Source organism: Branchiostoma belcheri, unplaced genomic scaffold (assembly GCF_001625305.1).
Source record: "Branchiostoma belcheri isolate BF01 breed outbred unplaced genomic scaffold, Haploidv18h27 scaffold9, whole genome shotgun sequence".
NCBI classification, from domain to species: Eukaryota; Metazoa; Chordata; class Leptocardii; order Amphioxiformes; family Branchiostomatidae; genus Branchiostoma; species Branchiostoma belcheri.
In genome coordinates, this window is record NW_017804575.1 from 12,274 (window position 1) to 26,462 (window position 14,189).

At 42.2% G+C, this 14,189-nt stretch overlaps 2 protein-coding genes across 2 annotated transcripts in view; one reads left to right on the forward strand and one right to left on the reverse strand.

Moving 5' to 3' along the window:
• The window catches only part of LOC109487904 (protein PML-like), a 5,084-nt gene extending 2,864 nt beyond the window's left edge, over positions 1-2,220 (forward strand). The window contains exons 4-7 of the mRNA XM_019792012.1: positions 194-330; positions 776-902; positions 1,337-1,482; positions 1,743-2,220. Of these exons, the coding sequence (XP_019647571.1) occupies positions 194-330; positions 776-902; positions 1,337-1,482; positions 1,743-1,823 (491 nt within the window). The 3' untranslated portion in view covers positions 1,824-2,220. The remainder of the gene's footprint in view (positions 1-193; positions 331-775; positions 903-1,336; positions 1,483-1,742) is intronic.
• A 1,015-nt stretch (positions 2,221-3,235) lies between these two features.
• Positions 3,236-5,002, reverse strand: LOC109487559 (E3 ubiquitin-protein ligase TRIM56-like). The gene is made up of 2 exons (XM_019791567.1): positions 3,810-5,002; positions 3,236-3,341 (listed from the first exon to the last, which is right to left on the reverse strand). The coding sequence occupies exons 1-2, from the start codon at positions 5,000-5,002 to the stop codon at positions 3,236-3,238; spliced, it is 1,299 nt and encodes a 432-aa protein (XP_019647126.1).
• Between the last annotated feature and the right edge of the window lie 9,187 nt (positions 5,003-14,189).

A 14,189-nucleotide genomic window follows, 5' to 3' on the forward strand; every position in this document is an offset into this window, starting at 1 on the left:
ATATATCCTCCCGACGAAGGATTCTAAGGTAGAATACGGCGTTGGTTGTAAGGTAGAATGCAGCGTTGCTTGTAAGGTTGTTCTGCTTGTAGTCGTTGAAATAGAAATCTGTTCAATAGGTAAAAGACTAAAATTGTTTTCTTTTTTGTCTTGCTTGGATTTACATTACATGAATGTTGCCTTTTCCATCCAGACCCAAAGAATCCTGATGCTGTTTTCCTGAAAGACAATCTGATTGATGAGTTGGATTATCGCCTTGTTCCTGTGGAGGCGTTCTGCATACTTGTCTCCTGGTACGGAATCAAAGACCGTCACGTCATTCCCCGTAAGGTACGACTGTGAGACATTTTGTATCTATGCCTACCCCAAGGAATCTTAAAAACCAATAAAATATACGCCAACACATAGCTGAAGTCATAGAATATCGCTGATGTCCACACGATTTCATTACACTGTAACATTGACCTAGCCGGGGTGCCATCCGATTTGTAAAAAAAAATCGGGTTTGACCTGACCTGTGCGTAAAGAAGGCCATGTATGAAAGGATGTGTTAGGTACCTGATTGACAACCGTTAACACGGTATCATTTGCCACACTTTCTGGGTAATGATGATCTCCAAGCAGATAATACGGTGGCAAGGTGGCATCCTTGCCAGAGGAGAAGGCATGCATTAGCCACAGAAAATACTGCCTTGTCACCGTATGATCTGCTTGGAGATAAGGTAATGATTAGCGAACAGTTTTGGTAGTTTCTTACTTATCTCAATCCTTACAGGTAGTTGAGCATGGCCTGTTTGTAAAACACCTCAAAGTAGAAGTGTTCCTGGTGGAGCTGAATCTGTACAGACATCCCAACATGGACCACTGTGTAACTCAACTGTACAGCAAAGGCGACACAATAGGTAAAACCGAATTTCAAAATAGAGAGGAAGCATATGGCCATTTCTTTCTGAGTACGATAAGGTCGTTTTAATTGGTGGTTTTTAGATAAGAGTATTCTTTATATATCCCAGGCTTAATTTGCAAAAACCTTTCCTTTCGGCAAACTTATTAACAAAACATTAATATAGCCTAGTTTAGCCATCGTTTTTGGTCTGTTTCCTCAACATGTTTATTTTATTGTTGCACCGATTTGTATATTATAGTTGTTTTTGTATGTTGTAACAAACACAATTTAGGGGGCCACCTGTGCATCCCTCCTTGCCTGCACTTGGTACAAAAGCATGCCTATATTATAATGTTCTAAAACTAAGTAATCCCACAGTATTGATAATACTAATCTAATCTAATAACTATTACTAATCTCATCACAGACACATATTGTTCTCCAAAATAGGTCAAATGGAAGAAGACATGAGGACTCTCTTCAACATTCCAAAGAATCGGTCTGTGCGTCTGTGGAACAAGTACATGTCTAATACATACGAGCATTTAAACAAACCCGAAAACACTGTAGGGGATTTTGGACTCTATGGAGGCCAGGTAAGCTACTACTTTGGTTCATCTACCAAGTGCGCATTATTGTATTATCTCTGTGGCTACGATCATTATTACTGTTTAGACTATAATATATTACAGCTATTGCACAGACCAATTTGTGGGTGGAGATTAATGTAATTGTATAACAGTCATATCTCTGAATGATATGTTGTTATGATATAAATGATAAATAATATAAATCAATAATCATAGACCTCTCTCAAAGATGTTCTGTCTATCAAAAATGTATTTTTTCCTTACAGATCATCGTGATTGAGGAGCAAAACGCCGATGGATCATGGCCGAGAGGGCCGATGAAGACCAGACCTAAGAAGATTCCGTGAAGCCATTGTAGCTCAGTCTTTTGTAAACAAACATATCCTCTAATGCTCCTCATGATTTTGATCAACATTATAGAACTGTTAAAAATCCACTGATTCCTAGATAAATATGTCATGATAGCTCTGTCTTAACTGAAATTGGTCGCTCAGAACAATATGTCCGAAAGATAAAAAAAAATTATATTCAAGTTAGAGCTCGTTTTGGCGATAGTGATTATAGTGTGCTTGTGCAAAAACGCAACACTTTAACACTAGTTACTTCTGTTAGATTTGGATATCATATAGAATCAATGAAATATGGCATAATGTATTACATCAAGGTCAGGTAGGACAAGGGGCGTCATTCCCACTTAGGATATGGCCAATTTGTACATCAATCAATCAATCAATCGATCAATCAATCAATTGATCAATCAATCAACCAATCAATCAATCAATCAATGTCAGCAGCTCACAAACTCATCAATGATAAAGATATAAAGATCATGATACTAAGTTACACAGTATTCAAATATCTTATCAAAGTGATATGTTTCACGTGATGTGAACATGGCAAACTGACGGAAAATTGTTCAATGATTTCTACAGTTTGAGAAATAAAAGTTGTATCCACAAGTAACTTTGCATGATCATCTTACATAAGAACGCAAACAATGCATATATGCTTACCATTCTTGAATAATTGGGCACCTTGAATTTGTAATACAGATCGAGGTATCATCCTATCAGTGCCATTTAACGTATGTACATGTATCATAACATAACTTAATGCTGTGCCCTTTACAACTAATTGTTATCACATAATTGACATATGCGATATCATGGAAGTTGATTGATAGCTTTGGCTGTCCCCATTTCACCCAAATATGCAGATGTAATTTTTTTTATTACGTGATAATTCTGTGTGCAATTTTTACCGGAATTTATTAACTGGACACTTTAAAGGTTATGGGTTCCAGTCTAGATCTGTGCTCTAGGCTCGCCACAATGGCATGTATACTCCTCAATCTGGACTTTTGTAGCTTTTGACATCACAGAATGAACCTACAGGAACCTGCATTTATTTAATAACTCCCCAAGCAACTATGAGGTGGTATATTGGAAACTGGTCAATTTAATGCTGTCTTGTAACCACCCAAATATCTGCTTGGAGATTATTGCCTGCACTCTCCAAGCAGAGGTATTATTTTGACGTGATTGATGCGTTTTTGTGCTTTCTTATTGTATTAATATCGCGTGTGGCGTATTGAATACAGCCAATTGCCAATTTGATTCTGCCTTGCAGCCACCAAAAGATCAGCTTGGAGATTACTAGCATTCATCTTCGATGTTCTTGGTATTATTAAATGCTTCAACTATGGTGAATTGTATCCTGTCTCGATACTGTTTTCCATGCCTCCTTAGCACAGCTAATGCTACCGGCCCATGAGGTGCCACACGATGTCAGCCACACTCTGCCCGTGCTGGAGGGGGAGGTCTTCTGGTGGTCGAACAGCTACAGGTGGACTCCAACTCCTGGAACTGGATTACAGTAAATAAGAAAATCATGAATTCTTGAAGTAAAAAAAGGGTGACAAGGCGTCTCTATAAACTTGGATAATTTTACGTATCGAGAAGATTAGGGGTGTGCTTGGCTACAAACGCGATCTGTATACGTAGCAAAACCTCATTGCACTGATAGCTACTTGAAAAAGCATTATTATGCTTCACCTCAGTTGAGGATGGCTGTTTTACCATTGCAAATTACTGCTAGTACACATGAAGTGTCTATCAGCTTATCCCTGCCTTTGCAGAAATGTCGGTCTTTGAAATCACGCAGCTATGATAACAAAATTATTCAATTTCAGCAACGTGAAAGACTACCGAAGTTTTAGCAAATCAGCGTACAGAAATGAATGAAGTTCATGTAATATGCTGATGAGCGCCAAGCTTGAGAATGAGCTCAAGGAATAAGAAGTAGCAAAGTGTAAGACAAAAGCATGTACTCACCGTTGCCGCATAGGTTCCAATAGCCCTGCTGTTGTCACTGATTTGTCTGATGATCCCGCAATCTCCTTCAGTTCTTTGTGAGACATGCGGTACTTGGCATTTTTGGGAAATTCACTTTTAAGCTGTAGTTTGAGACTGTCGTACTGTACGGCGACTTTTGTCAAGTCAGCATCAGGGTCTGTGCTGGATTGCTCTGCGATGCTGCGAAGACGTTGCTCTATGTCCTTGCTGAAGGTCAGCAGTTCAAAGATGTCCCCTTCCCTTGCTAATGCTGTCGCGAAGTCGCACGTTGTCTTCGTGCTTGCGAGCGAGGTTTGCTTCACATCCAGCTTGTCTTGTAATTTCTTTCTTTGCTGTTCTGCAGCCTGGGTGATAGCGTTATGCATGACAGTTTCTTCCTGCTGAATGATGTCGATGAGCCGTTTCATGTTCTTAGTAACCTCCGATTTTGCTTTCTCTTCGTTTTGCTCGAGGTATGGCTCCATCTTTGACAGTATCTTCTCATGCTTGTGTAGGTTGTGTACCTGCCGTTGGCATCGCTTGATGAGATCTTTGATTAGCTTCTTCCGCTCGGCTGCCGCTTGGCCCAACTCCGCGTGTTGGTGCGTAGGCTCTTGGTGGTTGGTACCGGCACAGACCCGGCAGATGAGAACTTGGCACGTCGTGCAGAACAACCGCACGGTCTTACCGGGATGGACCTCGCATTGAGGGGTCTTTTTCCTGCGGAGTTTGTCGTCGTGTTGCCCTGTTTGGAGCTCGTCGATGGTCAGGCGCGTGTGTCCGTTAGTAGACTTCAGACGGCGATGAGCGGACTCGCAACCCTGACAGAGAAACTCGGCACACTCCACACACCTACAGGCCGCCACGGCCCCGGCATCGCAGCGAGAACAGAGGATCTGCATGGGGTTTTCTCCTATCTTGATGTGATCCTGCACAGCGGCGACAAGACTAGCTACGAACGAGTTATCCCTTAGCCTCTCGACTCCATTTTGAGTTAGTTGAACCTCCTGACGACAGATTGGACAAGACAGATAACCAACCGGTTCCTCTGTAGCAACACATTCCTTCAAACATATCTTGCAGAAAGTATGAAGACAGGGAATAAGGATCTTTGGCTCCTTAAAGGTGTCGTGACAGATAGTACACTGCAAAAAGTCGACACCAATCTCAGTTGGATCATCTGCAGCCGCCATTTTTCATGTCATCTGAGCGAATTCGAATCGAATGCAAATCACCCATACAACAATATTAACATCCTGGTAATCATGTGACTACTGACCGGTTGATTATAATTACAGACGAATCCACGCCCATATCTGCTATGATTAAAATCACACAAAATGATTGCTTATGAAATTCTGTCCATGTATTATTAATGCGTGTAAGAGGTACTAGAGGTCAAAACATTTAGTAGCGGTGGGTTGTTTTCCCGAGTGACCTACTTCATTAATCTAGATCTATTTACAGTAATGTCAGGCCACACATGAAATCCAACCATGTTCATTCCTGATCTGGTTACCAAAGCTCCTTTAGCTGCCGAGTATCATTCCGAGTTGATTGAACATTTTTATTTTTAGTTTTATATTTAGCTGACGTTAAGGTGACCGCCTGTCACCTTCCTCAGGACAATTCTGACTGGTTCACAAATTGCATATGGCACAGATTTCAGATGTAGATGCGTTCCGAGATGTCTTAGACGGTTGAGTATGGAGTTATTTTATCCCTTTTCAAGCATCGCATGCATGCAATGCATACTATCTATCAACATCCAAACTATTAAAATGAACGTATCTCGCAGTTTGCCGTCCTAAAAAGGTAACTAAGAAGACTGCTTATCTATCAGTAAAATATTTGCTATATTCCCACTTAGTCCAACAGAAGCTACAGTGAGAGGTGGCTAAAATTGGACCTAACTGTGACCTACAATAGAAAACGTTATTTTGCAAATGTAAGAGTGCATCAATATGTGTTGCAACCATTCGAGATCATTTGACTAAGGAATGTAAAGGCCCGGTCACACTGGGCGAACTTTGCTGGAGCGTTCCTTGAACGGTGAATAAAATTCATCACCACTCGAAACCGTTCACCACCGTTAAACAGAAGTTGGCCCCCGTTAAAGCAACGCCGTGTACGCCCGGCCACCGCTGATGTTTCTGGAGGGGCCCTCCTACCGCTCCGAAAGTTTTGAGCTGCACAAAATATTGCGAGCGGTGAGGAGGGGGAAATTTTCCGCCCCGGCAAAGTTCACCCCCGCTCCACCAACGCCCAGTCAAAGTTTGGCATCGCTAGACGCAAGCTCGTGGACGCTTGGGTCCGCTAGGCCAACGCAGAAATCTTGAACGCTGGACCACCGCTGCTTCCCCAGCGTTGCCCGGGCGGCGATTAAACGTTGCACAAACGTTGCACAAACTTTGCTGGAGCGGTTGCAAGAGTTTTACGAACGGACACGGGGTTGCTGGAACGGTGTCAGGCGTTGAAGCAGCGATCCATGTCGGCAATGAACTTTGGTTTGGCGTTGGTATAGAGGTGTCGGAGCGGGACCAGAATTTGGCTATAAATAGAAATGGACCAGGTGCTCATTTGGAATCGAGCTGCCTCATCTATATCGAATTTGTTGGAAGTTACAGCAAAACTGTATCACCATGGATGCTGAAAGACTTGCTATGATTGGTGCACTAGTGTGCAATTATTTTGGGGCCACACGTAAAATGTTCATAGAATGGTCACACGGGCAATCACTTTATTGGGGTCACAGGGGAACTTTGCAATCTGCAAAGTTTTATTTTCATTATTGAGTAAATAACGTAGTCAAGAATAGATTAACAAAATGATGTTTATTAAAGCTAAAAGTCCCCACACACACAGAACAGAACTTGCACTACTACAAAACGATCCGTAGTCGACACACATCACAAGCGGTATGGTTCTAAACCGCATGCGCAGAACGCCGCTATACCAACGCTCGCGTCACCGCTAAAGCAATGCTCGCTACGCTAAACCAACGCTAAAGCAACGCCGGATTCAGCGGTGCACCGCTAAGCCAACGCCCGTGTTTTAATTTTTTCCCCCCACATTTTGGGCGCGGTGACGAGCGTTGTCGAAATTCGGCCCCCGTCCCTACCGTTAAAGGAACGCTCCGGCAAAGTTCGCCCAGTGTGACCGGGCCTTAACATATATCCTGAGTATCTCGCGCATTGGCCGCCAGGCGGCGCTGGTAGACAGCCGAGCTGATGCTACCTGGCGTCTGCCCACCCATTGTTTCTTGGGGTAGACTGTAGACCGCAACACCTGACATGCTAAACAATGTCATTTAAAAAAATGCTAGAAGTTGAATCAACCCCACCCCATAGCATAATGAGGCTATTCCATAGCATAATATGTTTGAGGCAAAGACGCTATGTCACTGACGAAAAACTGTTGCTTGTTTTGTATCCTAGGCTGGTTCTAGCTATTTATTGGTGGCACCAAAAAATACAGGACCTCATCACGAAGTATAAGATGATGTTGAAAATGTGGCAGTAAATGACAATATCAGACATATTTCCTCATCCGGATCCAGAATATTTCATTGCCTTGGAATTGCACTGGGTGACGTCGACATTATAAAGGTGTTTAATTACTCGGCAATACGAGGGTACATATATCTTACCGCACATACGGCCACAGCAAGTAATCTTTATGGATGACATCAGAGCACGCATTAATTTTCGCCTGATTTTGGAGAAAAAAAAAGAAATTTTGTTGCCTTCTGACAGCGGTCAACATGCCGAAAATGGGCAATGTCTGTTGCCATGGCAGATAAATATGAAGAGGGGAGACAAGAAAAGGCTCTGATTTAATGTTTTGTTTCTTACTTTGATGCTGTGATATGTGATGTTGGCTGTGTATATGTGATGTTCCCACTGAATCAAAACCATTTGTATACTGATTGAGTCAAAATTTTTAAAATGTAGGAACCTCGTTTTTTTCGGCCCGCCTTTTTTTCTCGCCCGCTCGCATTAGATTTGGAGTCTGCGGAGGATGTCATCCATAAAATTTACTTGCTGTGGCTTAATTGAAACAAACATGACAAATGTTAGAGGCGAGGTGACATTGGCATTCAAGACATGATGCTTGATTAATAGAGTTAAACAAATATGGATGTACGCAACAGTGTGTGGGACAGATTAATCAACAGGAACATTTGTCCTCAGTAATTACCGTCTAGATAATTACACACAAATCATCCGACACACGGAGGGGTGTGCATTTTCTCTGGAATGTTCCATTGCCATCGTAGGGTCCTCGTGCAAACTGATATTTAAAAATAGCTATCATGTTTCTGTTTATTAATCTTTTGTTAAACCATTCGCATTGAATACAAGTAATTAGAATTTGAGAGACAAAGGCAGATATAGAATTGCCATTCCCTTGTAAAGTAGATATGCGACCCCTCTGCACCAAACATGGTACAACCCAACTTCCCAAACCACAAGTAGTTAGCTCATTTATGCAAGACCCTCCCAACAGAGAGCTTTCTATCTTCTGTCTTCTCATCTTTGTGCCAAGTATCCATCCCTGGGCTTACCGCGCAGCCTTTCCAGATTCATGCATTCGGGTGTGAAGCAATCGACTTAAGTAGCAAGCCGCTGACAAGAGTCGCAACTTCTTAGGCGCTAGCATTTTCCTCACGTCTCTGGAACCAGTGGTGAAAGACTCCAGTAAGGTTCGCTAGGGCGGAAACATCTGGCGTAACGTTGCGAACGGGTTACGCTTTTCCCTGACTTCAACAGAACCAGTGGAGACCAGTTAGCGAGAGTTAACTGAACACGAAAACATCTATTTCACCAGTAACTTTTATTTTCCCGGGCTAAATTTCATAATAGAAAACACGAACGATGTTTGGTGCACGGTCGAAAAATCACCTTGCTGTCGACATCGCCATTCTGGTCGTTCTGCTTTTGTCATTCAAAGGTAAGCGCTTCTCCTCTTTACTTTCTTTTACTCATCACTACACAAAATTCATTCTTTAAGCATCTTAAAGAATTCGTTAAGATACCGTTTCTTCTCTTAAATGTACCTTTACGCATGCTTTAAGATGTGCTTAAAGATAGGATTTTGTGCAGTGCTTGCTTGGCATGTATTGCAGCCAACATCTATATATATGCTTGGGTGTCTCTGCAAATACCAGTGTATGTTGTCTTCAGCAGGCGATGGTGTATTTCAAAATTAAATTGGCATAATTTTGTATGGCATAATTGTGTATTCTGCCGATTGTAGTGTGATAGAAATACCTGATTTGCCTTGTACATTTACGTTTTATAACGCATATAATGATGTCAAAACTAACTCTTAAAAAGATAGACACGGCACGAAAAACAATATTTACGGTTGCTTTAACTTTGCTTAACGGTTAACGTATATTCCTTCTTTACGCATCTTTATACCTCCTATACGTGTACGTAAAGATTATCGTTGCGTGGTCTTTTCGTAGAAACTTGAAATGAAAAATAAAGAAGATACTGAGCCAACGTTTTCTCCGGTAGTTACGTACAAACTCAACAATAAATATGTCCAATCTGCGAAAAAACGAAACCCGCACATATTCATCAGCACTTAATGTGCCTTGTTTAAACAAAAAGATGCAGGTAAAAGGACTGAGGGATATTTCAAGGACTACCAATCATTAAAACAGACAGATTCCGTTGAGATTCGTGCTGAATGGCGATCAAGTCAAATAACAGACTAACTGTGCACTGTGGGGAGCTGACCTAGATATCCAGAAAGGCGTGACACGGCAAACCTGACATAATCAGTTTTCACAAGTTTTACAGCACTGGTGTTTTCTTACTTTAATAACCACCTCGTAAATGCATAACTTCTACAATCAGTGCCCTTGACTGCCAGCTTAGTTCTGTGTTTTATCACCGGTGTATTTAGTCTGTAAGTGTAATAAAACGGCCCTGTGGGGTTGTTTTGTTTTATCGTGGCGCCAAGTAGGTGCCGTCACGCTAAAGGACCTTGACATAACAGAATTTTCAATCAGTGATGTGTTGGATACCCTCCTTGTTCATTTAGGTACGTGTCTGTAAACAGATTTTTTTCATGCCCTTCAATGCACGATCTACGATATCATCATTTCCCTAAGATCGTCCCTGCCAACTGTTCAAATGAGTAGACAATGTCCCATCCCATAATGATAAGATAGTCCAAGGAATACAAATATTCGTCCAAACAACTAAAAAAAATGGTAACCTTATAATGAGGGCGGAATGCCGTCTGAATAAACATTTGTTGTATGATCTTGCTGAATTGGCTTTTCCTAAATGTGGGGTGCATTCCAAGTACCCAGGACTATTTCTAGTCTCAATTGCATGCGATCAGAATGTTTCCAACGCTGTTGGAATGCTATGGGAATATTTAGAATGTAGTCATACTAGAGTTTGAACAGATTTCGATGAATGCGCTTCAATTATTTTTCCATTTCGAATTCACCTCAAAGCTTGGAGAATCTTGAAAACATTTGGACAAGAATAGGTACAAATATGCGGAATGTAGTGATAATTTCTAGAATGCACTTGAAATATCCAGCAATATACGGATAATTCTCATTCAAACGGTATTCCGGTTCATTCCGCCTCCAGCACTAGTTTTCGCTTGTTTTCGCATCTTCCGTACACCCGTATAATAACCGCACCATGCTCCACTGTACCCCCTGAGGTCACACAACCGTTCGCTTACATACGTACAATTAATTAAGTGCAGCCTGTGGTTAGGCCAGACAGAAACAATAGTTACGAACTGTGATTAGTCAATGCTGGTCCGGCTACTGCTTCAGACTCTTAGTAACGAACACAGCTCGGGTTCGGCAGACTTCTTGCCTCCTCCCACAGATGGGAACTAATGAACTCATCAATAACGGATAATAGAGCTGTTCGTTTGTTCTTGCTATGGGCCCTGTTGTAGCCAGAACCAGAATCATCCAGTGCTTCATCCAGAATCGTGTTCAGGTACGGTCCAGGAGAGTCCACTCATATTCAGAACCGTGCCTCTAGTAGTGCCTTCATGGATATGCGTAGACTATACAGAACCGTGCCTGATCCTGACCCTAACTCACTCAGGCATAACACTAGATAAGCTACGATAGGCCCGTTCATATGCGGCATAAGATCACAAACTGAGCCGGCGTACTTTAGATAGTCACGTAGGCATCCTGTGACGTAACCGCGCCATAACTGTGGTTTGACACCGGTCCTGTCCTTGGTGCTGAACGCTATCACAACAAGTGTTAGTGTAGCTATGGTCGCATGTAACACCGCCATAACTGTGGTTTGACACCGGCCCTGTCCTTGGTGCTGAACGCTATCACAACAAGTGTTAGTGTAGCTATGGTCAAATGTAACACCGCCATAACTGTGGTTTGACACCGGCCCTGTCCTTGGTGCTGAACGCTATCACAACAAGTGTTAGTGTAGCTATGGTCAAATGTAACCCCGCCATAACTGTGGTTTGACGCCGGCCCTGTCCTTGGTGCTGAACGCTATCACAACAAGTGTTAGTGTAGCTATGGTCCTATGTAACCCCGCCATAACTGTGGTTTGACACCGACCCTGTCCTTGGTGCTGAACGCTATCACAACAAGTGTTAGTGTAGCTATGGTCCTATGTAACCCCGCCATAACTGTGGTTTGACACCGACCCTGTCCTTGGTGCTGAACGCTATCACAACAAGTGTTAGTGTAGCTATGGTCAAATGTGACCCCGCCATAACTGCTTTGCAAAATTGACAGTAGCCCTGTCCTTGGTGCTGAACGCTATCACAGTAGATGATACCAAGTACATTTCTAGTTCGTAATGACAGTGGCTTTCTAATAAGTCATTTATTACAGCAAGTAACTTACATTCTAATTTGCAATCGGTAATGTCCCTAGAGACTGGCAACGCCTGATGAAGTTTTCATCATCCATAAAGAAAAGAATAACATTAAAAAAACCTATTCCAGTGTTTAGGCAGTTCTAATGAGCAGCTGTTACGGTGTTTGGGACAGATTAGATTGCTAATGGTTGTTAGTGTGGAATCATTATGTATAAAATCAATTTAGTGGTAAATTGTTACGTATAGCCTTCTCTCCGCTAATGATCCGTAGATCTGAAAAATTATCGTGCAATTGATAAACTCCTTGATAAGAGAATATCAGACTTATATGCTAATTGGTAAACAGAAGAGCTTATTGTGACAGATACAGTGACAAACATGACTGGACCTGAATCATCCAGCACCAAGGAAGAATCAATCTCAGGTGCCCTGGGACCGTTCTTCAGTTATGTTACGTGGTTTGCTTTAGCCTGGTGTCCAGTCTATCGTGTTTGGGGCGGGCTCTCTTCGGGGCTCTCGTAGTTTTTTCCCGCCCAGCTCATCTGGCCGCCCGGTGGGAGTTTTGCGCCTGTAAGAGTTTTGTACGACAGGGGGCGATTAGCCCCCAATACGGTGCAAAACTTATCGGGGTGCCTAGTTGAGTCAGGCGGCGAAGAGCTCCTGCAGCCCCGCAGAAAGAGCACCCAAATCACCATAGATTAGGTTTGCTTCTTTTCTAGCGGTTCAGTAAGAAAAAAACAACTCGCTACATACACTTTGAATTATGTAGTTTCTCGCGCTCTTCTGGGATTTCGTGCATCAGTGTCATTTCCGTTGACACCTGCTGGTTTATACTTTACATTGATCATCGTCATCAGACCGGCGTTCTGACCCAGACTTGCCCTCTTCCTGTTCTTTTAAGAATAACATTAACTCGCTACATAGACTCTGAATTAGTCAGCTCCTGTATGTAGTTTCTCTCGCTCATCCGGGATTTTGTGCATCAGTGTCATTTCCGTTGACACCTGCTGGTTTATACCTTACATTGATCATCATCATCAGACCAGCGTTCTGACCCGGACGGACCCTCTTCCTGTCCGTGAAAATCTCATCAACGCTAACTGCCTCCCGCCCCGTCAGCGGCACCCTGTGGGTTATCTATCCGGTGCTTCAGTATGGCCCTGCAATGTGAAGGTCTAGAAGCACAGCGATGAGTCAAACACGCCTGGATGTGCTACCGTTTGTCACGTAGGTCGGTCTGACACGGCACTGCACAAAACTCATCCTTTACGCACATCCTAATTAAGGCATTGCTAAAGGTCCCCATTCTTCACGTGCGTGTACCTTTACGTAAGGTTTAAGGTGTGCTTAAAGGTAGGATTTCATGCAGGGCGGGTGAACAATAAATTGTGTACCTTTAAGCAAGGTTTAAAATATGCTTAAAGATAGGATTCCGTGAGTTCACCTCTCTTATTTGTCTTAGTTATCCCAGTCCATCATTTGAGGAAAATTAGTGCATTTAAATTTCTTCTACTTGCGCAAAAGATTCACCGCCAATTTAGAAAGAGATCCTTTGGTCAGAAACTCATTATCTTGTTATGTCTCATATTCATTTAATTATCCCGTTCCTCGTTGGTAGACGGACATAACCGCCTGTATATTTTGTTTCAGTTGCTATTCGAGAGAGCAAATTCATATATCAATGTCACTCGATCAAAAATGAAAATAACATATCTTGGATCCATGTTCAGATTTCGCCTCAAGACAAGCCGAGGATATGATATGATATTGCTTGACGATAAAAGCATTTTATGGAACAGAGTCCCCGGTAATTCATCCTTCTGACCATGACACTGAAGTTATGCTTCATGTCTTTGAAGAATCGATGAACAGATCTAAGAGCCCCACGATGTCTCATGTCGCGTACGTGTGTGAAGCGTGTCAGACAGACTTTATGTAAAGCCCTCTTCACACAAGAGGCGGAGTGAGCCAGAATATCAAAAGAATACGACATTTTGACATATTAATAATTCCTGACTTTTTGAACACATTCCTGACTATTCGAAGAGTATGCTGACAATTTGGACTGCATACCAAGTATACGGACCCATTTCAGTTCTCCCCGGAATGCGTTGAGAATTTTTCGAACGCTGTTGTAATACCAGAACATTCAGACTACAGTAATAATAGATATGTTCAGTAGGAACTGGAAAAGTAAAAAATTATCCCGTCTGAGATAAATCAGAGATACTCTTCAAGTTCAGCAGGCGGTATTTTCCTCCAAAATGTTCCCCAGAGTGTTCCTACCGGAGCTAAACTCGCAATTACTGTGCTGTTTTCAAAACAATAAAAAATTGGGCTACAACTCAAAGCAAATCCTCACCATTGAGCCTATGGTGGTAACAAGCATAAGCCACACCTGATCTCTTATTGTATAGAATGTTTTATTTGATTTTGTATAAGTTATTATATTTGAATCTGTTGCTACTTTTCAGCCATTTAAATGGCTGATCAATTTGTTATATTTATCTTTGGAATTATGATCAGT

Coding starts and splice junctions, on each gene's coding strand:
- LOC109487559 (XM_019791567.1), bottom strand. CDS start 5,002: ATGGCGGCTGCAGATGATCCAACTGAGATTGGTGTCGACTTTTTGCAG. Junction 3,342..3,809: donor TTGGAACCTATGCGGCAACG/GTGAGTACATGC, acceptor ACTGTAATCCAG/TTCCAGGAGTTGGAGTCCAC.